General features: G+C 28.4%; 1 protein-coding gene across 4 annotated transcripts in view; it reads right to left on the bottom strand.

Moving 5' to 3' along the window:
* The window catches only part of cu (NADP/NADPH phosphatase nocturnin), a 323896-nt gene that overhangs the window by 73822 nt on the left and 224191 nt on the right, over window positions 1-25883 (bottom strand). Inside the window, exon 1 of one of the 4 annotated variants that reach the window (XM_075372549.1) lies at window positions 1982-2280. The exons of the other annotated variants lie outside the window; for them this stretch is intronic. Coding sequence (XP_075228664.1) covers window positions 1982-2103 — 122 coding nt within the window. The 5' untranslated portion in view covers window positions 2104-2280. Of the gene's footprint in view, window positions 1-1981; window positions 2281-25883 lie in introns of those variants that run through there. 4 annotated transcript variants of the gene reach the window in all.

Raw genomic sequence — 25883 nt, 5'->3', positions numbered from 1 at the left:
AGAAAAAGCTTCATTCGTTTTATTTTAATAACGAGCTTCCTAAATTGAACAAAATATTAAATGCCGTGAATACCGATTCTGAACTGCCGAATTTTTCTAGAAGTACATTAAATCGTGTTTTAAAATCAATTAATTTTCGTTAACGAAAATTAGGCCCGAAAACGCTTCGTTTTCGGACCTATGTTTATATGAACTTTTTCCCCTATTTTTCAGCTATAGAATCAGCTCCCAAGAGATTGCCTTATAGTTGTGAATCACCCTTATAAGTACAAAAATTTACAAAAACGATTACACCCGTATAAGATAAAAAAAAAAAATAATAATAAATTGCTACAAGAAAGAGGTAAATGAGATATTTGTAGTCAGAGATATTTGTAGATATTTAAGTCAAAATACAAGTTTTAGGTAGATCCCGCATTTAAAATGAATTTCTGGTTTCATGACCTAGTTATTTAACGCCCTAGAAATGAAATCGGCTAAAATAGATATTTGGCAAGTAAAGTTTTAACAGTGAATTTTAGGGGTTTTAACAGCTGAAATTCATTTGTTAAGATAAAGTACAATATTTTAAAAATTCGTAGCTGTAACATATAGCGTATAATTAAAATACTTTATATATTTTATAAGAGAGTAAACTTAAAAGTAAACCTTAATACTAAAAAATAATAATAATAATATAATTGTAATTAAAATAAACATTATACGTTTTAAATTAGAAATTAATTAATAAAATAAAATTACGTTATCCTTATTCAGCAGTTTATTCATAAAAATAATATAACTAATTTATTTAATTAGTTCCTAATCTCTTTCTTTCTTCTCTTTAGTTTAGTTAAATTTATTCTGATTTATCATGAAATTTTCTAAAACAGTATTTTACATCTATTTTAAAATAAAGGAAAAAAATGAAATCGATGCAAAGATATAAAGAACGACAAATTCGTATTTTCATTTATTTGTTTTAGTAATAAAGACGATTCATTATGTAAAGGAAACTTATTTACTTCGTCAATATAAATAATATTCTTACACATGTAAACGATAAAATAGTTTATTATGTTAGGCAATACCAAATAATTTTTTTTTCGAGAATATATAATTTTGTTGGCTATAAATAACTTTTTGATATTTAAAAAAAAAGAGAAGTTTAAAACAGAATTTTTGATAAATTATTAGGTATCCACAATTAGTTTAACTTCTAATTATAAATAAATTTAGAAATTGAAATGATGTAAGGGAAAATGATAAAAAGTAAACACAAAGTAGATAGGTGTGTGGATCTAGGACGTAGAAAAATATGTTAAAATATTATTAATTGGACCCTTTTCGGTAAGTGGGTACCAATTTTTTTCCTTTCTTTCTCAAAAATAACGATAAAAACGCGATTTTTTAGATTTATATAACAATAACCAAATGAACCAATAATTAAATAACATCTTTACCGAAAAAGGACAATTTTCCATATTGACAATCAATCTTGGATTAGTCTTCTATATTTTTTTATTTCTTCTCATCGATTTTATTCAAACATGGGTCTTCCAAATGTACCCGAGAGAGGTCAAATATAAGTATTATTGCTTATAATTATAAATATAATCTAACCTACGCTTGCTTCGCTCGCTAACTTTGACTAGCGAGCAAAGGTTAGCAAGCGAAGCGAGTTTAAGTATATATATACTTATAATTTCTCTGCAAATACCTTCAAATACCCACTGATTTGGAAGAAAAAACTGAATAGTTGTAAATTATATTACTATATTTTATAAAAGAAAAATAAAGAAATTATATCGGCCGATCTCCGTGACGGAATGGTAGCGTCTTGGCCTTTCATCCGGAGGTCCCGGGTTCGAATTCCGGTCAGGTATACGCTACAAAATTCCATTATTATATTTCACAATCAAGTTTCTTTATAACTTTCTGTGTATCTAATTAATTTCATCAACCAAAAAAAATAAATCAATAAATATATATAAAAACTTACCGAGTTAGTATATGAAGTTTTTGTAATCTTTTAACTGTTGTATTAGAAGGAGAATTAGGCCTATTATCGTTTTCATCATTATCTCCGTCACGGTTTGAATTATTATTACATGTAGGTATCATCTTACTGTAGCTTACCCGTTATGAAATTGTGACTAGCAGACTCTAAAATAATATGTTTTAACATAGACAATGTAAAATATAATATAATACAGTCTATCCTAACATGTATAAAATAAAATCTTTGTAAGGAACAAAGAGATTTTATAAGCTTGCTTATAACTCTACCCTACCGCAAGATGAAAATAAAACTACTGTCTACACTAAGCGTATTAAAGACGTTATATAGCCTACAGTTAGATGGCAATTTGATATACGTAAGTTTTGTGCAAACAAACGTAAAAAATTCTTAGTCTGTATTGTTTATTTTCTTGAACTCTTATTTTCCATAATAATGTAAATAAGACCTTAGCCCTGACATTCTATTGTAGTATAAATTTGAACGCATAAAATATACGTGATTATTTAAATTTTAAACGAGACATAAATATTGTATTATTAAAATAAACATATAAAAACAATTTTTTTATATTTTTTAATTCATTTAAATTTATTTTACTGTGCATGATATTTCTTTGTACTCGTATTATAACAAAAAGGAAACGTAATAATAACACATTTTAATATAAATCTATTAAACTTTCATCAAAATAACTACTGAATCGATTAATTATTATATACAATGGAGTTTCAGAACAAATATCTTGGAAATGACCGATCAAATTTTCTTTCAAAAAAATTATTCTGTAAAATTTTTTTTAAAAATATTTGAGAGATTTTTTTATGTGAATCTGGAAAAAAGGTTGTTTTTAGAGGTTTGATTCCTAAGGTTTTATTTTAGTCTGATTATATGCGGCGTTTTTTAATGCTGTTTTTTTTTTTAATTTTAATAATAATTTGTGTTTTAAATATATATACCAAAATAAACCACTAAATTTTTAATTTTTTCCTTTTTTATATTTATAAATTGTTATTTTCTTCAATCAGTTTTCCAGCTACTGCCGGATCTGGGTGTGTGTGTGTATGTATAGGCAAATGTAATTACTGCTACCGGCTTGCCAGGCCTAACATAGCTGCAGAAGTAGAGCAATTTAAGTGTGACTTTACTGGTAAACATATAGTCTGAAGCAGGCTCAGGTCGACCACTCCTGAGATGTGTGGTTAATTGAAACCTAACCACCAAAGAACATCGGTATCCACAGCCTAGCATCCAAATAAAAGCTACTATCTTTAAAAGGACTCAAATCTTAGAACTCTCGACTACGAAAATCAGCTGATTTTGAGATGACGAGTTAAACCACTAGACAGACTACTTTATTTTCTTTACTTTAATTATTTTCGGGAAGTTAGCTGTTAAACTGCAAAAAATCTATTTCCATTTACACCAAGATTTTATCTTTTGAATCTTATTCAGATTAAGATCAATAATAAAGTGCCATTACATGAACCCTAACAATTAGTATATATATATTAAGTGCCGGAAACATAATGGTTGTAAGCGATCTGACATAATAGTCATTATCAAAAATGGTACAGCCATTTCATGTAATAAAAAGCATCTCATGCCAGATACGCTTAAGTATAATGAGGAGTGAAGTAGTTTCCCGTTGCTTTCTTTACTGAATCAAATATATTGTTGCATAGCAACATACTAAGCTCTCTGAATTGTAGAAAATATTTAGCTGTACAAATGAAACTTTCGTTCTGTTCACTACAGGGATGAACATCATCCACTTTCAGAGAAAAGTTCCTCAAATACCTTAAATACTGAAAAAGTTATATCGATGACTATTACAGTCAAAGAAATAATTTGATATATTTTTTCAATACATTGTTTTGTGAGAAACAGTGTATTGAATACACTGTTTTCATTCACTGGACAGATTTCTATATTATTAAGAAGAAATAACTAACACAAGGGTTAAACAATAATTTCAAAACACGTCTAAACAATTTTGAAAAATCGTTAAGAAAAAAAATTATTTTTTGACAGACATGATAAATAAGAGGCTAAAAGTTGTCAAATTTTTTCGGCAAGTATATCTTTTTTATATGACTACTCGAGTAGGGTATTACTGCATCGATATCAGAGAAAGCTGTTTCAATCGCACGAGTAGTAATACTAGGTATGCAACAATATGGAGAAAATACCAAACTTTTTAGGAACTCATTGTCAAGTATCAAATAAAGGCGTTCGAATAACGAATTTTAAAAACATACGTTCTACAGATTTAAAAATTGAACATTGATTAAAAATATTAAAATTAATAAAAAAAGGAAAAAAAATATTGGTTGGAAAAAAAAGCTAACACAGCTTCAGGACTTTCCCGTCACGCGGTTTTTTCTGATGCACGGTTGCAGACACAAAAACACAATTTAAAATATTTATTATTTTATTTTATTGAAATAGAATTTTTTTTGCTTGATGCGTGGGGTATGGAAATGTAGCGTATGAAAAATGCCGTGCCTGACCGGGTTTCGAACTCAGGACATCAGCATGAAAGGCCGAGACGCTACTACTCGCGTCACGGAATTCAATGATTCTAACGCATACGCGCACACCTCATTTCATTCGCGCGGGTGTGGCGGTAGACGATACAGTAGCTGTACGTCAGTGTTACACTAGCGTTCAATGATGTGAGAGAGGGTACTATTGATGGAAGTCAGTAGTTTATTTAGAGTATTTTTTTGGGTAGGGGTGCGGTTTTACAAAAAGGTTTTTTACAAATATTATTTTTTAATTTTTAACAAATGTGCCTAGGAAAAATAAGACCTTTTAAGATCAGGCGACCTTTTTAGTAGAAAATTTATTAATGGCATCAATGCCTCATGTATAGAAGTAAATCTGACCAAGTTTGGTCAAAATCGGTCGAGTAGTTCTGGAGATATAAGGTGAGTTAGAGGGTGACTCTGAAAACACACACGTACATACGATCATTAATATCCGGAAAATTTCCGTCCGGTTTTTTGGGTTCCTTGGGTGTCAAAATGTAAAGATCCGGTGAAAACCGCATATGCCCAAATTGGACCGGTTACAATACTTTCCCTTCTATAGATATAACTCTGCTTTAGTGCTAGACGGGAAAGTAGTAATATATTATATTATGAAATAAAAAATGAATACATGAAATAAATACATTTTGCTAATTATGTATTATTTAACTACATACTTTAATAATATTATCGCTAAAGTAAAATAGATCCATACGCATAATAATCCGAACATCATAATTATTTGTATTTTAAATACATTTTTATAATTTTATTGATGTAAATGTAATCAACAGATTATATACCGGGTGTTAACAAAGTATTAACATTTTCAAATAACTGTTCAATAATTAAACACTGAAAAATTAAATTTTATAAATACCTCTATCTTGAAACGACCTATTTTATGGTAAAACTATTACATCCCACCTATCCAGAAGGCCGACAGGGAAAGAAAACTCAAAAATTTAAATTGAAAGAAAAGCAAGAGTTTTGAAAAATACAAATTTTGGCGTAATAAACTTCAGGCTACGTCAATCATAACCATAGTGGTTGCTAATTAATATTTTAATAGTTTGAAAAGTGGACTACAGCACAACTCACAAGTAGTGATCTCTTACCAAAAAAGTAGATCGTTTGAAATAGGAAAATTTGTTAAACGTCATCTGTTTTGTGTTTCTTTATTGAGCAGTTATTTAAGAGGTACTATAGACCACTTTTAGAGTTAGAAGTGAAAAATATTTAGTAGCTACCATTTTTGTTAGGGTTGTCATAGTCCAAAGGTGTTTATGTCAAAATTTTGGCTTTCTAAAATTCTTTAATATGGATATGTCTATAACTGAATATGTTTCCAAACTGTGGGAGGTGTGATGCTTCGAAAATCCTCCACGGGAGCTTACATTTTCAATTTAAAGAATATAGTTCGTACATATCATATTAAAAAATACTGAAAAACAAGAATTTTAGTACTACGACGGTCAAATACCGTAAAGTAGATTGTTATGAGGTAGTCTTAAAATGGGAAGGGGACTTCGCCCGCCCTTTCCATCAAGGCAGGGGGCTCTGTCCCCTGGAACCCTTTGTGTCCATTAAACTTATACCTGTAATGATAAACATTAAAGCCTGTTCAATTTACAAAAACCACCTGTGAAATATAATTTTCTTCAAAGCAAAAATTTGGTCAGTATAGGACACGAAATTTTGAGTGATTTGAAAAATGCGGCTTTCAAAATAGAGTATCCATCTAAAATAGTAGTTATACCTGGTTACCCGTCCTTCCTACGGGTAAAAATATACTTCGCCCGGTTCTTAGCGTTACCCGACAAACACCATTAAACCATACATTTCTCATTTTTTATTTTTATTATGGTTTTTAGTCAAGTAACCGAAGAAAGGTGCAGCCAGTCGTTCGCATATACAGTAACAGTGGCAGTGGCTGTGTTGTTTGAGCCGCCGTGTCGTACACCTTCGCACCCTTTAAAAAACTGAAATTCAAAAAAACCCGAAAATAGTTTTTAAATACTCATCTGGAGAGCATTTACAAGCCGAAACCGAATGAATATCTCGTTTAGTATATTCGCTCTCTTTTCCTGTTTAGCCTCCGGAACCACCGCAACGTATTACTTCGGAGGATGAATGAGGATGATATGAATGAATGAAAATGAAGTGGAGTCTTGCACGGTCTCAGGTCGACGTTCCTGAGATGTGTGGTTAATTGTAACCCAACCACCAAAGAACACCGGTATCCACGATTTAGTATTCAAATCCGTATAAATGTAACTGCCTTTACTATGAACCTTACAACTCTCGAATTCAAAATCAGTGATTTGCGATGATGAGTTAATCACTAGACCAGTCCTACGATGGCTCTTTTAGCATATTGAAATGGGGAAAACTTAAAATCATTCGTTCATCAGTCATTCTTAAATTTTTTTAAACCTTACTTCACCCCTTTCAATGTCGAATTTCGAAAAATTTAGAAATTCGTTTTTAGATATTCACATGAAGTTTACATACACAAAAAAAATCAAGTTGATTTCTTCTTTTGTTACCGAGAAAGTAAAAGAATAGTAAAATTTAATGTTATTCCATTTTAACCCTTAAAAGTCGGGATTTTAGAAAATGCTTTATTAGTGTACATGTAGACCGTAAGAAGAATGTGTATACAAATTTATCAATTTATGTTCAGTAGTTTTTGGTGAGCGTTGATTATGAATAAATCAGGATTTGTTGTACAGATATATCATGAAAATATTAGTTACAATAAAACTGTATTATTTTGCTATCAATCATCCTGTAACAGTTTTCGGGTTAGAGCATTTCACAATCGAATTTTTTTACTTCCTGTTAAGCTTTTTGTTCCGACTTCAAACTATTTTCAAAATAATATTTTATTAAATTTCAAAACATTTGTATTTTTACTAAATAAAATTTACAAAAGATCGAACTGTAATGTGGAATTCTTTTCGTAGGAGCATTTTTTTAAACATTCTACTTATTTAGATTTCTAGATTTTTATATAGTGACAGAATAATAGTCGACAGTAATACTAATCACTTACCCACTGGTAACTTATTTTTTATTAATTTTTAAATGCTTGAAAATGTTAATTTAGGTTTAAAGGATGCGATATGAATAAAAAAATTATAATTAAATTTAAAAAACCTATCTATAAATGACTGAACAAATTTTCAAACTTTCAGATATAATAAAAATTTATACTTGATAAGAAGTCGTCTACTAATTGTAAAAAAAGTGAAAAGATCAAAATGCAGTAACTATATACCATATACGTTATACTTATATTATACTGGTACTATATACCATATACGTTCATAGATGTATCAATCAATGTAGGACGTAGATAGATCCTTTGTATGTGAGTTAACGCTAAACTCTTTCTCGCTCCCTCCCTCTCTCTCTCTCTCTCTCTCTCTCTCTCTCTCTATATATATATATATATATACGATTCCCTATATGAATTCTTATAAGAACTTTTTTAAAAGGATAATGAACTTGATTAGTAGGTAAAAAGTAAAAGTGTTCAACATCCGTGAAACTAGTCGGGTAGGTTAAGCTATACTCTATGACACATTATAATGTTGTATAAATTTACGTATTCATGCATACAAATACACATTCAAACAATTTAACTTTCTTATCTTAATAAGAAATATTAATATCGTATAGAATGCATGAATACGTCTCTATTATTACGTTTAATCTTTGGTCTCACTAAAAGTAAAAACTTATTTATATATATATATATATAGTGATTCAGGAGATTTCAGTTCGCCCCAGTAAAATGTCATTGAAAGTTTTAAAGCATTATATAAGGCAGTTATTCCTAAACTGTGCGCCGCGGCGGCCCGGGGAGCCACGACCTCTTCACAAGGGCGCCGCGAAATATTGTAAAAGCTTCATAATTAATTGAACCAAGACATTTATAATTATCAATTTAATGTCAATAAATTAAAAAAAGTATTGAAGATACACGAGTTTTATTTATTTTTATCTCTTACGAGTAGTTATACTTTTACTTAGAGTAGGGCGCCATGGAAAAATTTAATTGAAAAACGGCGCCGCGACTAGGAAAAGTTTAGGAACCACCGATATAAGGGATAAACGTAATGATTTCGTATGTTTTTTAACCTGAAAAATTTAATAAAGCAGGTTCCAGAACTATATCCTTCGTAGTTTTTATGATATCCAACATAAAAGAAAAAAATTCGATGAAGAAAAAGAATTTTTTTTAGGTTTGAAGTAATTTATGACTAATAAAAATGGGTAAATTGTATTACCATTTGTGCAGAATTGATTTCTGAGAAAATTGATGTAATAAAGTTTACAAAAAACAAAATAAAAATTTACTTTTTTTATTATTACTCGTATTAGTCATCTAACAAAGTTATTGTACTTCAAACCTAGAAAAAAAAAATCCTAGAAAAATTTCAGTATGACCTCATTTCACCGGATGAATTGAAATCCGGTTGAAATATTTCGCTAACCGTAACTTGATAACAAAGCTTTTCGGACGTATATTTGTACGAATTTAACATTTTTTTCGAAATATTTTTTATTTCCGCTAGGGATAAGATATTAATTGATTTGAATGTTATTTTTTGCTTTTCCTAGCATTGTCACTCTGACGCGTTTCGGAGTACCTCCATTCTCAAAAATATTTTTAACACGAGTCTTCCTGAGTTGGGATCGTCAATTATTAGCAACTGTGCTATAAATAATTTTGAGAGTGGAGGTACTCTGAAACACTTCAAGTACGAATATTAGAGTGGTAATGCTAAGAAGACAGAAGATAATATTCAAATTAGTTTTGATGAATTTTGTTTCTTATTTCAAGTTCTAGAATCAGTTAGCAGATTATTTTCCTTTATTCCTGAATCACTCTATATATATTTTGGATGTAACATACTCGTAGTATCCATGCTATATTTTTCATTGTTTTATTTTCAGTGTGAAATTCTATTATTCAGGACTGTATTATATAAAGTAGATGTTAATTGTAGATGTAAATATTTTTTCTACTAATATTTTTTTTTTTTTAAATTGTAATTAATTATTATTGGTATGTTTGTATGTATGTGATTAAATAAAATTGGAAGAATGAGTAGTAGGTGAATTGAAATTTGAAATATTATATCAGATTTCTCGACCATATTAGTTTTGTTTAGCTTAAATAGAGCATAGCTGTGATAATAATTATTGGATTTTCATACGTATTGGTTCAGAAAAAATCTTTAATAGAGGTATTTAAAATTATTCGTTTTTTACTTCCTTGTACAAGTAAAGGAAGTATGTGATCGCGAAAAACGTCGGTTTTCATATTTCAACCAAAGTATCCATTTTGACCATCCCTGAATCCATTTTGATTAGTTTCGACGTGTCATCTGTACATACGTATGTATCTCGCATAACTCAAAAACGATTAGCCGTAGGATGTTGAAATTTTAGATTTAGATCTATTATAACATCTAGTTGTGCACCTCTCTTTTGATTGTAATTGACTGAACGAAAAGTGTCAGAAAAAGCCCAAAATCCAAAAAAAATTGATTTTGAACTTATTATTATCTGCAGTAATAAGCCATCATTGAGAGCTTTTCAACGATATATCGTAAGTGATACTTATTTTCATTGATACCAGAGTTGTAGCCAAATAAAATTTTAATTAATGAAATATTTGGATCTTTCAAGGCACATCGGTTCAAATCAGACTTTTTTTTTAATTTAAATATATTGATTTATTAATAATTAATTATTAACCTCTGATTGTAAAAAAAAATTACGATAAATAATAATTCAATTATAACAATCAAAATAAAAAAAAATAAAAAATATCAGAATTTATTAATGAAATAAAATTTTTTGTACTTTTCATTTTAAATAATGTCTATATGTAATTTAATAGGCGTTCAAGCAAGTCATGTGGTATCCTCTTTAGATTTTTTTAATAATAGCGTATCTTTGTGATTTATTTATCACGTAATACAGAGTGAATTAAAATTTTTTCCTAAATAATTTATTCCAACTGAAATTTAAAATTTATTAAAATTTCACCGTTTTTCTAAACGGTAAATTTGTACTTCATAAATCCATATAGATACGCAAATGCTTTCATATATGATAAATTTATGAAAAGTAGAAAATTCTGAATTTTTATTGAAAAGGCAATTTACATGTAGAAGTTTAAAAATGTTATCTAACTGAAACCTTTTTTTCATTTTGATATAAAAGGAGATAATTTGATAATCCAAACAAACCTACTCCCAGATATTTTTACCTTATTATCAAGTCGTGATGAATTTCTCTGTAATTTTTTATTTACGTTTTATTATTATTTTTAAGTAAGAAGATTACGTAACAAGATTTCGCTAGAATAATAGTAATATTACCTTTTATTTATCTGAGACGTATGGTAAAATTGTTATTAACTTTAATAATCTATACTAATTGACGTCAGAACATTTATTGAAGTTATCAATTTAGTATTTCTATATTTGTACAAGAGAATTACTTTTATCTCTGTTAGTTATATGTTAAGTTACATGTATTAATATGAAGTACATCCGCATTTCTTTCCACTTATTACCTCATCAGTCTCACGTCAACATGTTTGTATTCTATTATAGGGTTTTCGAATAATTCTTGTGTATTAATAATCTATTCCATTATATATATTATATATATATATATATATATTTATACTAGCAGACAGCAGACCCGGCAATGTTTCGCTAATGCTAGATTTGAGTATATATATATAGATTAAATGAACACAATTGAAAGTTTGATTAAACATTAACAAAATGAACATTGCGGAACTTCGCAAAATTTACCCTTTCCCTTTTTCCCTTTCCCCATTTCCTTTTTACCCTTTTCTCATTTTTATTTTATCATATTCCCATTTCCCCTTTCCTTACCCCATTTCTGGTTCCCTTATTTTCATTTCCCCTTTCTTTTTTCTTCTTTCTACTGCCTTTTCCCGTTTTCCTTTTCCCCTTTTACTATTTTCGATTTTACCTTTTCCGATTTTTCCCTTTCTCCCTTTTTCCCCGCGCGTAAATCGGTCCAGTAGTTTTTTAGTTTATAGTGGACACACATACCGGAAACATTGAAATGGAATCGTAAAATATTTAGTGTAGCGTGTATTGCTTTCACCAAATAGAGTGCGTTGTTTTTCAAAAAGAATAATGTTTTTACCTGTCACAGGTGTGACATCTTAGGTATATAAATAGTAGGTATATAAAAACATGCGCGCATTCGAATGCAACGTTGTATCAAAATTTCAAACCAATTAATGAAGAACTTTCGGAGATTTAAGATTTTGAACAAACGATCATTTTTATTTTTATTTATATATATAATTCCTTAATCTAAATAATTTATTTATTCCAGTCCATTTAAAAGTAGACTGAATTTAATTTTGAAAAGTTGATATGTTTATTAGTAGTACGGGATATTTTTTTTTTAATTAAAGAAATTTTCAGAAATTGTATCTTTATTGTAGTAAAACACTATTAATTCAAACAAAACAATCAAGCAAAAAATGTGAACACAACCTAATGACAAAACAGAAAAAAGAACCCATCAAAAAGTCTTTATATTAGAATTAATAAAATATTATAAATTTATTTGTATTAAATGACTTTTTTGTGAAAATTAATATTATATGACTCATAAAATTTTGAAAATACGTGATAAAAGATTTTTTTAAATATATTTCTTGTTTAAACTCAAAAGCAAAATAAATTAGTAGGAGAGAGGAGAAAATATATTAAACGTTTAAGTCTACTTAAACATAAATAAAAGCAATTTACGCGGTCCTGTTTTCATTATCTCACAGTGGGAGTGGCGCGACTTTAGATCTGCACCGCCCATGACCTAAATTTCCTTTAAATGCCTACTCTTCATTAATAGTTGTACATCTAAATTCTTCAGTATGTAAATAGGAGTGAATCCAGAAAGAAATAGAAATTTATAAACGTAAATACTTCAAATCAAATACTTTTTTCAAGGTATTTTATCTAAGATCTTACAAATCGGAAAACCAAATAAATAAAGTGTTTATTTTGGTTTCCTCTCTGATTTTAATTTAAAATCGAAGTAAATATTCGTTATTAGGGTTACATAATGTTCCTGTAATATGTTTACGTAAATGAATCAATAAAAGTTAGAACAATGATTTAAATATCATTAATAAGATAAGATATGTGGTTTTTCAGGGAAATAGTACGGATAAATGTATTTATAAATGTTATATCGATAATAAAGAAAAAAACCCGATAGATATATCCTTAAATTAATCATATATGTAAATAATATCGCGGTAAATATCGTCAGTTAATGGAAAAATTAAATAATTATCATATAATTAAATAATTATGATATTTTTCTCAAGTGCGACCCTCTAGATGGCGTGTTGCGAAGTTTCAGATATGCATTTACTTGCGTTTGAGGCGATAAAGAAAAGTTAAAAAATTTAAAAATATTCTAAAAAAATGGATAAAATCGAAATTGGAGCTGTTGTAACATTCTTTGATTTAAAATATTTAACCCCGACCGACGTACAAAAAGAATAAGATTACACTTCGTTTTTTATGATAAAAAACGTGAGCTGCTAAATTTAAACGTGTTCGTCTATCAACTGAAAGATGATAAATGTTCGGGATTTCTAAAAACTGCTATGAACGACGAAAACGTCACAAAAAATCCACAATACAGTGTATTTAAATAATCGCCAATTGAAGGTACGTGAGCTTGCTGACATCGCAACCATTTCGATAGAATGTATCATTACATGTTACAAAAAATTTTTATATGAAAAAGCTTTTCACTCGATGGTTACTCGTTTGTTAATAGTTGACCAAAACATGTTTAATTGAACGGTTCTCAAGGATAATCAAACTTATTTAAATGCAATTCCGCTGAGTTTCTTGGACGTTTTATATAACCGTAAAATATGAATTTACCATTACATGACGAATAGCAGTCCAAAAACGTGGGTGGGAGAAGGTGAAAGTGCGCCAAAGAAGAAGGTTTTCAAATTTCGTTCAGGTAAATTTAATTACATAAACCAGAATATAGTCACTTTAAAACTTATTATTTTTGTTATTGTTAAATTTTTAATGAAATTAGTAAACATCAATTTAGGGGTGAAAAATAAATAAATAAATAAAAAAAAAAAAAAAACAGATTATGATACAATAAATACAATACATCTACATAACCTATTCACAAAAGCTTTATAACTAAACCTTATTACATAAAAAGAAATTTCAATCGTTATTTGAATGTTTAAAAGAAATTTACCATAGAATTAAAAAAAAAAAAGCTAGAATATTCTTCAAATCATTTCACTGACGTTATTTAACAATTATAATATGACGTCAATAAAATAGAGAAATACGTAAAGAAAGTCAATTGTTTAGAAACCTTAAAATCTCTTTTCAGACTGACTAGATGAGTATTATTCACTTTTTCTTTTTCTTTGTAATATTCAGAAAGAAATAGTGCAAACAAGAAATACAATAAATGTATTTATTAAATAAAATCTACATAAATTTATAAAAAGATGTAAAAATTTATAATTTAAATTATAAATAAATAATTAATTTAAAAAAAAAAAAAAATAGCATGATAAAATTTTGGAAAAATATTACCTGGAATAAATGGAAAAAATATTTACTTTTTTATAACTTTTTATATAAACTTATACTGGATAATAAATATAATAGCAATTAATGAAAATTTTACGATATAAAAAAAAGGATAAAATTATTTAATAAAATAAAAGCGAATGACCTTTCAATGTCAACAGGGTAACTGTAACTTTCTTAATACGAGGCTGTTATTATTATTCGTAATTTGATTACATTTTTCTGTTAATTCACACTGTTGTAAACACTTTTTAAAAAAAACACATTAATGGACCACCAAAACAAAGCAGTCGCTTAGAATTTTAACTTATTAATAAATAAAAATCACAAAATTAATTGTTAGGATATAACTTAATAAAAGAAAAGAATCGATTTGAAAGAAGGCATAAAAACACTAATTCCGTTTATTTTGGTTAATTTACTATACATTAAGTTCTTAATAGCAAGAGCATTTATTGAATGCGGAAAAGATCAAATGTAGAACATTACACTTACCATTTTAGATTTTTGATAAACATGGTCCGTATGCAACATTAACGATAACACCAAAAATTATTGTTATTTGAGTCGATAGATTAATAAATAAAGCAGCTCTCCAAGATTCTCTATCTAGTGCTAGTCGTTTCATTTCAGTATACCATCTACATCCTACATTCCTAACAATTTGTTTTAGATATTTCAAACGTTGCCTGCCTGTACAATCTTTTCCTTCTACCTGTCCCTCCAATATTAAAGCGACTATTCCAGGATGCCTTATGTGGCCTATAAGTCTGTCTCTTTTTTTAACTATATTTTTCCAAATGCTTCTTTCTTCATCAATTTTCCGCAACACCTCTTCATTTTTCACTTTATCCACCCATCTGATTTTTAACATTCTTCTGTAGTACCGCATTTCAAAAGCTTCAATCGTTTCTTCTCAGGCACTCCGATAGTCCAAGTTTCACTTCCATATAAAGCGAATATATAATCACTTCCATATAATCGAATTATCGATAAATTAAAGTACAGATATCGATAATTGTCTAGTAGAATGTTTAAAAGCTGGTCTTTTATCAACCCATCGGGTTGATCTAGTGTTGAATTCGTCATAGTAAATCAGCTGATTTCGAAGTCGAAATTCTGAGGTTCAAATTCTAGTAAAGGCAGTTACTTTTATACGGATTTGAATACTAAATCGTGGCTTCCGGTGTTGTTTGGTGGTTTTTTTTGTTGAGTGTATCATTTCTTAACCCCCCTCGGAGCCAGATACACAACTAAGCCTTAAAACAGTTCCAGGAGGTGCCTTTACCGCCTCAAACTGTCTCGTCGAGAACTAATGTTCCTCCCAGGCAGCCAGGATTCTTTATTTTGGTGATATGCCATACCTTTAATGAGAAGACCCCCAAGGGAGTCCCCCCACCGGACTTTGCGCCTTGACTCTAGTGAGGAATCCCCGGAGGGATCCCCCACCGGGACTACGGTCTTACTTTACCCCCCAAAATCCAAAGTCACGTTGGAGTCCCCGCTCAATTATCGAGGGTGGGACACCTACGCCGCCCACCCTTCTGGATGGGGCAATCCCAACCCTAAAGTCATCACAAGAATGAAGACGAGGATTCATTTCCGGTCGCCGGCCATGCAGCCACGGCCCCAAGAGCGTGCCCAAAGGAATTGCAGTGCGAACACTTAGGCAGTCCTTACGATGCCCCACACACACATCTCAGGAATGGTCGACCTGAAACCTGTACAAGACTACTACATTTCATTTAAATTTATACATATCCTCATTCATCTTCTGAAGTAACACCTTACGGTGGTTTCGCAGGCTAAACAGAAAAAGAAAGATTGAGGCCTTTTTATTGAGGTGTCAACACTTGTAGAAAGATAGTATAAAAACTTCTACGTGAATAAAACGACTGTTAAACTGAACTATTTTTAGTATTTGATTAATAATAATAATAATTTTTTTTTTGCGAAGAGAGGTGGAAATGCATTTACGCACGGAGTGTCGGGTTCCCGTTGATGGTATTATCCAATCACTATCAGCAGTACCGACTAAAACCAACCCCCTTTCTACCAGGACTCGACCCGGAACCGTTTAACGCATTACTTCCGGTCGAGTCCTCCTATACTAGCCTGATTAGGTGCTACCTAATTTTCAGGACTATCCAGGTCAACCTTCTTGGCCCTGAGAACGTTGCCGACGAATCGGGCTACACTTTCCCAGCTGTTCAGGTGACGGAGCATCATCGCAACCACGTTGTGGGGACTCAGTGCTCCGAGATCCGCCTCTAATGTCCCTCGATCTGCCGCCCACCGAGCACATTTGAAAAAGGTGTGCTCAGCGTCGTCCCATACACCGGGGCAATACAGGCAGTCGGGGGACGGAGCTTTCCCTATGACATGGAGGTAAGCGCGGAAGTACCCGTGACCCGTTAAAAATTGGGTCATGTAGTACTCCACCTCTCCATGCCGTCGCTCCGTCCACGGTCTGACCAGAGGGATAAGCCTTGTGGTCCATCGTCCTCTGTTCTCGTGGTCCCAGGTCTCTTGCCATGCAAGGAACGAATAATAATAATATTATTATTATTATTATTACTATTATTAATACCGTAAGAAAATTATTTCTGGACAATTAAAAATGTAATTATTCATTTAATAATCTAACAAAAAAATATATATGTATATTCGACAATGTTATCTAGAAAAATAATAAATAAAAAATCAGTTATTAAAAAAATAAATATAAATATAAAAAATAAATAAAAATATAAGTGATAAATAAAAATAAACAAAATATGTAATATTAATCAGCTATAAGTATGTTATTTTCAGGAGAAAGTATTTTAAAGAAAAGGAAAATACTAAATATTTTATTCAATACTGCTATTTACACCCAATTTATTATTAAATATAATAATGGTTTTAACTTGTAAATTTACAATTTAACAGTTAATTAATAAGTAAAACTTAATTATTTATTAAAGCATTAAAACAGTAAATTAGACCAATTCATATTGCGTTTATGATATAGAGGAGTTATCGAATAACGTTTTATACGTATGTATACAAATTAAATCAACAGTAACAGAATTTCAAAACGAAATGTTAAATTATTTTTTTTAGAAAGGGTATGATAGGCTGCGCTCAATGGAAAATATTAGAAAATATATTACCATCCATTCATCAACATTATGTAAACACAATAAATGTTGTGTAAATAGACATTAGCCAGTAAACAGTAAAGTATTGCTTGAAATGTCATGACAATTTAATCCCGTTCATATCATCGATTTTACTTGTACATTTATTATACCAATTACAAAAAAACCATTACCGCTGTTTAACAACGAAAATTGTTCTACTTTTTGTAAAATAATTATATTAAAACTCAATAAATAAAAAAATCAGATTTTTTCTTAAAATAAAAAAAATATTTTAATAAAAATCAGAATTTGTAAAAGATTTAATTTACAAAGAAATTAGCACTGTTGGTGTTAATATAATTGTATAAAATAAATTTTCATTTACAAATAACCCAAAAAAATTGTTGGTAGTGGAACGTTATACAATTTATAAAAGAGATCAGATATATATATATATATATATATATATATATATATATATATATATATATATTTATTTATGGCTGTGTTCAATCATTCACCGAGGCTTAGTATGTATCTTACAATTTTATTTAATCTTAACTGATTTATATAAAATTACAATCATTCTATAATCGAAGTTGAAAAAATTACTCTAATTGATAAGTACGAAGGTACGATGAAAATATAACAATCATATATAACTTTAAAAACAGCTTATCAAATTCCAGTTTGATTTCCTCGGATCGCTTTCGGCTATTCTGCCATCTTCAAGAGGAGTATTATTATGATTAATATATATAATTTTTTTTTAATCTCCGGAAACACCGTTAGGTACTGCTTCAGAGGATGAGATGAATGATTTGTAGCGTGTGTGAAAATGCCATGCTTGACCGAGATTCGAACCCGGGACCTCCGGATGAAATGCCGAGACGCTACCACTCGCGTCACGGAGGCCACCAATCTTAAATAATTAAATTATATTTAATATATATATATAAAATGATCGTCATTTTGTTAAAATATTCAATAGTTAAAGTTTTAAGTGATTACGTCTGTATTGTAATTGTTTCTCAATTATTATACTTAAACTTAAAACTTAAACTACTGACGATTTTTAACAAAATGACGATCAATTGTTATATATAAAATTTAATTATGTAAGATTATAATTTTATATATGTTAATCATAATTGTACTCCTCTTGAAGATGGTAGAATAACTGAAAGCGCTCGAGGAAATCAAACTTGAATTTGGTAAGCTGTTTATAAAGTTATATATAATAGTTGTTATACCAAACGGTATCACGTTTGAAAAACAAAATTTGAAAATAACAAATTTTTTCAGTACAAATAACAATAATGCCACAAAATATTCAGGTTGTGAATACTGGATGAATCCAGTATTCATCTTTAATTTTAATTTAAACCAGGAAATTATAATGATCGTTTATTTAAAATATAATAAGTATTTTAAAGATCTGCAGCTAACGGTGAGGGGGGGGGGTCATTATTGTTTAATTAAGCAAATACCAACTGTGAGTAGATAGATATTATATATAGATAAAATTCTACATTAATACTTATTTGGATATAAGGATCCAAAGTACGTTGTAATATTATGCAAGGCAAAAGTTCATGGAGACATGTCGTTAACATCTGTGTTTGTAGAACATTTTTAGAAATAACTGTTATACTTCCTGTCATTCTTATTCTTATGCAGTAGAAAAAAATGATACATGAAAAAGTTAAAAAAAAAAAAAAATATTTTTAAACCTTCATCGGCACCCCGACCACCAATATTGTCCCCAAAGTATTTTTTTTTTGACAGGTTGCACTATTACTATGTTTAGAAAAACATTTTAAAAAATTGGTTAAAAAATATGCAATAGCGTTATTCGATTTTAGGGGAAGAGGGGAATTTAAGGCCAATTTTTTAAATGGTAAGATAAGCATGTACTTAGCTTAATATAAAGTAGGAGGGATTTATGTTTGAGGAAATTCTATATACACGAGTCTCTCTGACAAATTTTATCAAATTAGGTTTATCCTGTCAAAAGTTATTAAGTTTTAAAACAATAATCTTTAATTTTTTTTTGTTTTTTGGGGCCTGTGGGTCATGAAACGTCGAAAAATAAAAGAAATTTATACCCTATTTTTGACTAATTACCATTCTTTCCTTCTTGCAGCATAGCTCTAGAGTATGATGCCAGGAAAATAAAAATGGTTTAAGTAAGACTTAAAGAAATGGTAGCGTCTGAGCCTTTCATCCGGAGGTCCCGGGTTCGAATCCCGGTCAGGCATGACATTTTCACGCACGCTACAAATCATTCATGTCATCCTGTGAAGTAGGTTAAGCAAAAAAAAAGTAAGACTTAAATAACGTTTGTAAAGAAGCAAAATAAAAGTGATACAGACTTCAAACTGTGATCTTTTTTCATAAATATATGTATATATAAGTACTATATTATATATATTTTATAATTTATATTATAAATAATTTTTATTGTTTGTGTATTTATACATATGTAATACATAAAATCATTGAAATTGTGTACAACCTGATATTTTTAAACAATAATAGTACAGTAACAATAGTATAGATATAAATATATACTTTCTAATCCATTGATATTTTAATGACACATAAATAAAAGCAAACGGGATTTTTTCCCCCAATTAGGTATAAAAGATCTCACGTTGTAAACAATAATCAACATTCCGATGTTGGTTTTTAAAAGTAAGCTCTGTTGTAGGAAGTATTGTGTAACGGTTATCATATGTTATCTATCAATTTAATTGTATTTCTTTTTTTAAAATTAATCCAAGTAATATACTATACATTTATATACATACATATAGGATAATTAAAACAAATATTTCTATTCCATTGTATGCAAAATAGTATTTGCCATATTGTTAAAGTTTTGAAATACGATGGAATATAATAATAATAAAAACAATAGTATTTCTACACATCTTTTAATTCAATTAATGGAATAACATTACATATGTTTACATATTTAAATTAAAATGAAGTAATAAATAAAATAAAAGTTATTTTTATCGTACCTTACGGTAATATCTAATGTAAAATTATAATGGGATTTTTAAAACTTACTTGAATCAATAATTGCTTATTTACTTAAAAAATTAAGTATAGTGATCGAGGAGGAAAGGGAAATAATTTGGGAACTGATTCTAAAACTTGAAATAAGAAAAAAACGATTAAAAAACACATAACCGAAAACGCTTTGTTATCGAGTTACGGCTAGCGAAAATTTCCCCCAGATTTCAGTCCCCCCTGTAAAATGAGGTCATACTGAAATTTTTTTTTAAATTTTGGTATTAAAAAAAAATAGATTTCTAAATAAATGCTACATGTAAGAAATGATAGAAAGTTAGGTCTTCGCTAAATACTATTTTAAATCTGTAATAAATCAGAAATAAGTTCAAAGAAGTACAGTACAATTTATATCCTGTTTAAGTTGTATAATAAATCAACACAGTAACACTGATATCCTTGTGCAATCGATCCTGAAACAAAAATACTCCTTGATGTACATCAAAATTTATACTTAACTGTAAAAGTACATTTTTATCTACAAACACAAATATAGTCTATATAAAATACAAATATAATCGATTTATAAAATGACAACTAGGGTCATCCCTGTGCATCACGCAAAAACTACTGGATAGATTTTAATAAAATGACTTTTCGTTATTTTATCTTTTATAATTATTTTGCGCAAAAAATATACAAAATATAAATTAAATGAGAAAACTATGATATATATTTTTATTTAACATTAAAATATATTTTTTGTTTATAATAAAATTAAATTACTATAACCGTAACATCAGATTAATAATTAATTATGTTTGTTAAATGCTTTATTAAAAAAAAGAATATGAAACAAAATAACAGGATTAGGTTTGTTATAAGGAACATAAAATATTTAATAAATTGAAAGACTCTGTTCTTATAAATTAAAATAACAATGTTATTTTTATAATATTCTATAAAAATATTAAGTCATTAAATATCTACAAACTTTTAAAGACTAGACATAAAAAAATGCTTAGTATTGTACTTCGTTGAATGGAAATACAGCAGAAACACTCTTCTTTTTGATTATTAATTCATCATACGAGCTCGAAGCTTGTGTGTGTATGGTAACATGAAATGGATATTTTTTAGCGTATGAAAAATGCTAAGCCTGACCGGGGGATTCGAACTCTGGTCCTCCGGATGAAGGGCTGAGACGCTACCACTCTACCACGGAGTATTAATTATGTAATAATTACAACATAAATTAAATTAATATTCTAGAAGGAGTTTATACGAAGTTTTCCGTAATTTATGGAAAATGTCACCAAATTTTTAAAATTAATATTGAAGAAAAGAATAAAAGAAAAGTTTAGTCAACATTTGTAGTTGTAATACTACAAAATTAATTACGAAAAATCACAATTACTAAATATACCTAAAAATGATATACTGTTAATAAAGTAAAACATTTTCAGTATAATAAAATAGATGTTTAAAACAATATTAAATACCTGAAAATAGACATTAATTAAGATAATCATACAGAAAACAATAAATATTATTAAAATTGATGGAAATAACTTATAGAAATTGTAATAGAAAAAGTACAATTTAAAAAAAAATCTTTTCCCAATAGTTTGAAAAACCAATACAAAAAAAGATTAACTAGTCGAACTTGTTATATTACTTACATTAAGATAAAATTCCAATATATTAATTAATAAGAATGATGAAATAAAAATAAGCATGAAAAAAGTAGTAACGTTTTTTTTTTCAATTAAATTACTGTCAAAGAATTTTACTTGTCAAACCTCTTTAAAATATAAAATTCTATAAAGAATAATTTTATCAAATGTAATCATTAAAATTCTGATGATACATATCGACTAATAGAATATTAGATCATCTACACGTAGTAAATTAAATGAACACAGTGATTATCAATGTGCATTTAAATTAGCGAAAGGAAAATTTCAATATACTGACGGCTCTTTGATGTACCTAATAAAAATAACAATAATTGCAAAAAACAGATGAAGATAATATCGCGTATTTAAAAAAAAATATAAGACGTATATATTAATTCATAAAATGTTAAAATATGAATATATTAAAAATCATATGTTTTGGAAATAAAATAATAAAAAACCAACAATTATATTGTTGAATTTTTATATAAATTTTATTTTCAAAACATGTTATATAATTTTTATATATTTTTTTATAAATTCTCATTTAATCTATCTTTTGTATAATTCTTGCGTAAAGAATTACTCAAAATTTCGGTAATAAGTCTTGTACCCGTGTTACATGAAACAGGTGCAACTATGCCTAATGAAGTGCTCGCCATACGCTGATTGTGAAATATTTTAAAGTTTGGTGCTTGTAGCTGGCAATAATTGTACAGCATTCATTATCGCTTGTTCATTATTATGGTTTCTTGCACTTCACTGACGACCAGTATCTACTCGTTTTGGTTTAAAACTGCCGTTTAAAACTTTCTCTAGGTCGTCTCACCGCAGCTTCAAAAGATTTGCGATCAGATGCTTTTCGATGTAGATAAGTATTACGAAATACTTGAACTGCAGCCAAACCATTCTTGTTTACTTTACCGTAAATTAATATCATGTCCGTATACTCTTAAAATGAATATATATTTGCATTGTCTCCCATTATGTATTTAAAGAAAATGTCACTAAATCTTGTAAAAATAGTTTTCTGAATTGTACACAGAATGTCACAAATACCTTAATACAGTGATTCCCAAACTGTGCGCCGCGGCCTTTTCACAGGGGCGCTGCGAAATATTGTAAAAGCTTCATAATTAATTGAACCAAGACATTTATATTTATTAATTAAATGTTAATAAAGTAAAAAAAAAAAAATAATGATGGTACACGATTTTTATTTATTTTTATCTCTTACAAATAGTTATACTTTTACTTAGGGTACGGCGCCATGGAAAAATTTTAATTGAAAAAGGACGCCGCGACTCGGAAAGGTTTGGGAACCACTGCCTTAATACAATACAAAAACCACCATCAAGATTATTCAAACACTGTTTCAAAAATTTAAATGTTGATCAGCTTATTTTGCCAATCTATGAAAAAATATTAATCTATTCTTTTAAAAAAGTAGTAAATAAATGATCAGGTGCTATCTCCAAACTATGGACAAAATTAGTTATTCATGCTGTTAAAATTTTTTTCACGATTCAGTCTGTTTTGTTTGTTAATAAATTTCAATAACTGTATTCAGTTCTTTTTCTTAAGTAATGTACATGAATCTTTGCAAAATTAAATTTTCTACATTTCTAATTAAAAAAATAAAGATTAACCATTTAACAAAATTTTCTTACGTTAAATCCAGAAACGTGTTATTTTTTACCTCCAACTTTTGTTTTAGGTCAGATATTCTTAAAATTAATGAAGGCAGAGTTCTGGGACCCAATTCTTTGAATACTTTTAGGGTCAAAAATAGTAAGAAAAACTAAATTTGCTTCTTAATTTATCTTCCCAGAATTTTAGAAAGTCATTTCCTCGGGGGAACCGAAATCCGGGCTAAATATTTTACTAGCCGAATCTAGCTAAAGAAGCGTTACAGACCTTTATCTATATGAACTTTTTTCCTATTTTTAGCTATAGAATCAACTCCTGAGAGATTTCCGTATAGTTTTGAATCACAAATGTGTACACACACACATTATATATATAGTGATTCATGAAGAATGTAACAAACTTTCAGGATATGTTCTACTGATGAAAATAAAGAAGAAAAGTCATAAATATAGGTTCGAAAATGTTACGTTAATGAGTGAGTGTCGGCTGGCGAAATATTTCGTGCTGATTTCTGCGTCTTCGGTAAAATTAAGTCAGATTAATTCTTGCGACGCAAATTAAGAGGTAAATTTTATGGGTTTATATTAAATATAACCTGAAAAATTGAAAAAAAAATTAGATCCCTGAACTGTATTTTTAGATTTTGGGGTAAAATATCAAAGATTAAGGTTGAAAGGCCCACTATTTTATGTTTGGCGTAAAGTAACTTTGTTAAATGGGTGATAAAACACATAAAAGTCTGAAACAAAACTTGTAGAAAATTTGATTCTGAGTAAAATGGTATAAAGTTCACAGAAACTACATACAAATGTAAAAATTTCGAAGTTTATTAAAGACAAAAATTCTCAAAAACTACTAAAAATACCGTTGAAGAATCTAATTTTTCAATTTTTCAGGTCAGATTTCATTTGAAACTTATTTTGAGTTTCAAGAATTACAGTCTGACTTAATTATACCGAAGTCAGAGAAGTTAGGGAGAAATATTTCGCTAGCTGATGCTCGTTAACGATGGTTTTAGAACCTATGTTTATGAACTTTCTTATTTATCTTCATTATCAGAACATGTCCTTTGTTAACATTCTTTGTGAATTACTCTAAATATAAAATTGGGACAACATTTAAAATAGACATTTCAGTTTTCTATTTTGTGCATGTATAGTTTATTAATTTTGTGTATGTGTAATTACCAAACTTAATCTGAATAACTGAATCTTAATGTTATTAATATTAATAAAAATTAATATATTTAAAAAAAGCGTTATAAAATGTATATATGTATTAAGCTATTCTCTTGCAAATATTAAGATTAAATGTGATATCAAAGTTTTAAATAATTTATTTAACTGCATATAAAATAGTTAAATTTTATCACGGGTTTCTTTACCACATTCTTTCAAAAAAACATACTTTAATCTCTAGTTTCTCTATTTCGAAAAAACTGTAAATACATTTAAAAGAAATTAAATGAAAGTATTTACATAAAAAAATTAAATAAACAGTGTAAATAAATATTAGATATAACTTAAATTTAATTGCGTCAGTAGATGGTAAGAGATCCTATAAATGGTCAATAATATTCCTTAAAAAAATTATTAAACCGCAAAAAAACATAATTTAGCAATATAAAAATGATCGAGAAATAGATTTCCTTATCTAATCTTTCAAATTAGGGCATTAAAAACAAACCACAAATTCATAAAAAATAAAATCCTTAGAAACAGATCGATAGAAAGATAAGGGAGAGGAAGTGAGAAAATATATATTTATTATTATTATGCACCTTAATAAAACATTAAAATAATGAAAAATTTTTTATAAAATCAACTATTTTTAATGTATATATACCAATGTCTGTGTAAACTGACCAACCAATAAACAAAATAAATAAAAATATTTAAAAAAAAATTTGTAATGGTAAAGAAATATGCGAAACAACATCAAATAAAAGTTTTACATTTAACTTACCTGAAAAAAGGACAAATGATAAACTGTTTAGTTATACAATAATACAGGTAATTTAAAAAAAAAGAATAAAAAATAAAAATGAGAGAAATAAAATTACTTTCTCTACACAATTTATAAGTTTATGAATACATTTATTATTCATTTTTACAAGATTACTAAACACGACGCTCTATTTTAAAAATGTTGAAGGTTGAAATTAAAAAGAAAAGAAAAACAAAAAAGCAAAATTATTTTGATAAATC

This window comes from Lycorma delicatula, chromosome 8, assembly GCF_047948215.1.
Source record: "Lycorma delicatula isolate Av1 chromosome 8, ASM4794821v1, whole genome shotgun sequence".
Classification (NCBI taxonomy): Eukaryota; Metazoa; Arthropoda; class Insecta; order Hemiptera; family Fulgoridae; genus Lycorma; species Lycorma delicatula.
This window is presented reverse-complemented; position numbering and strand designations above follow the sequence as displayed.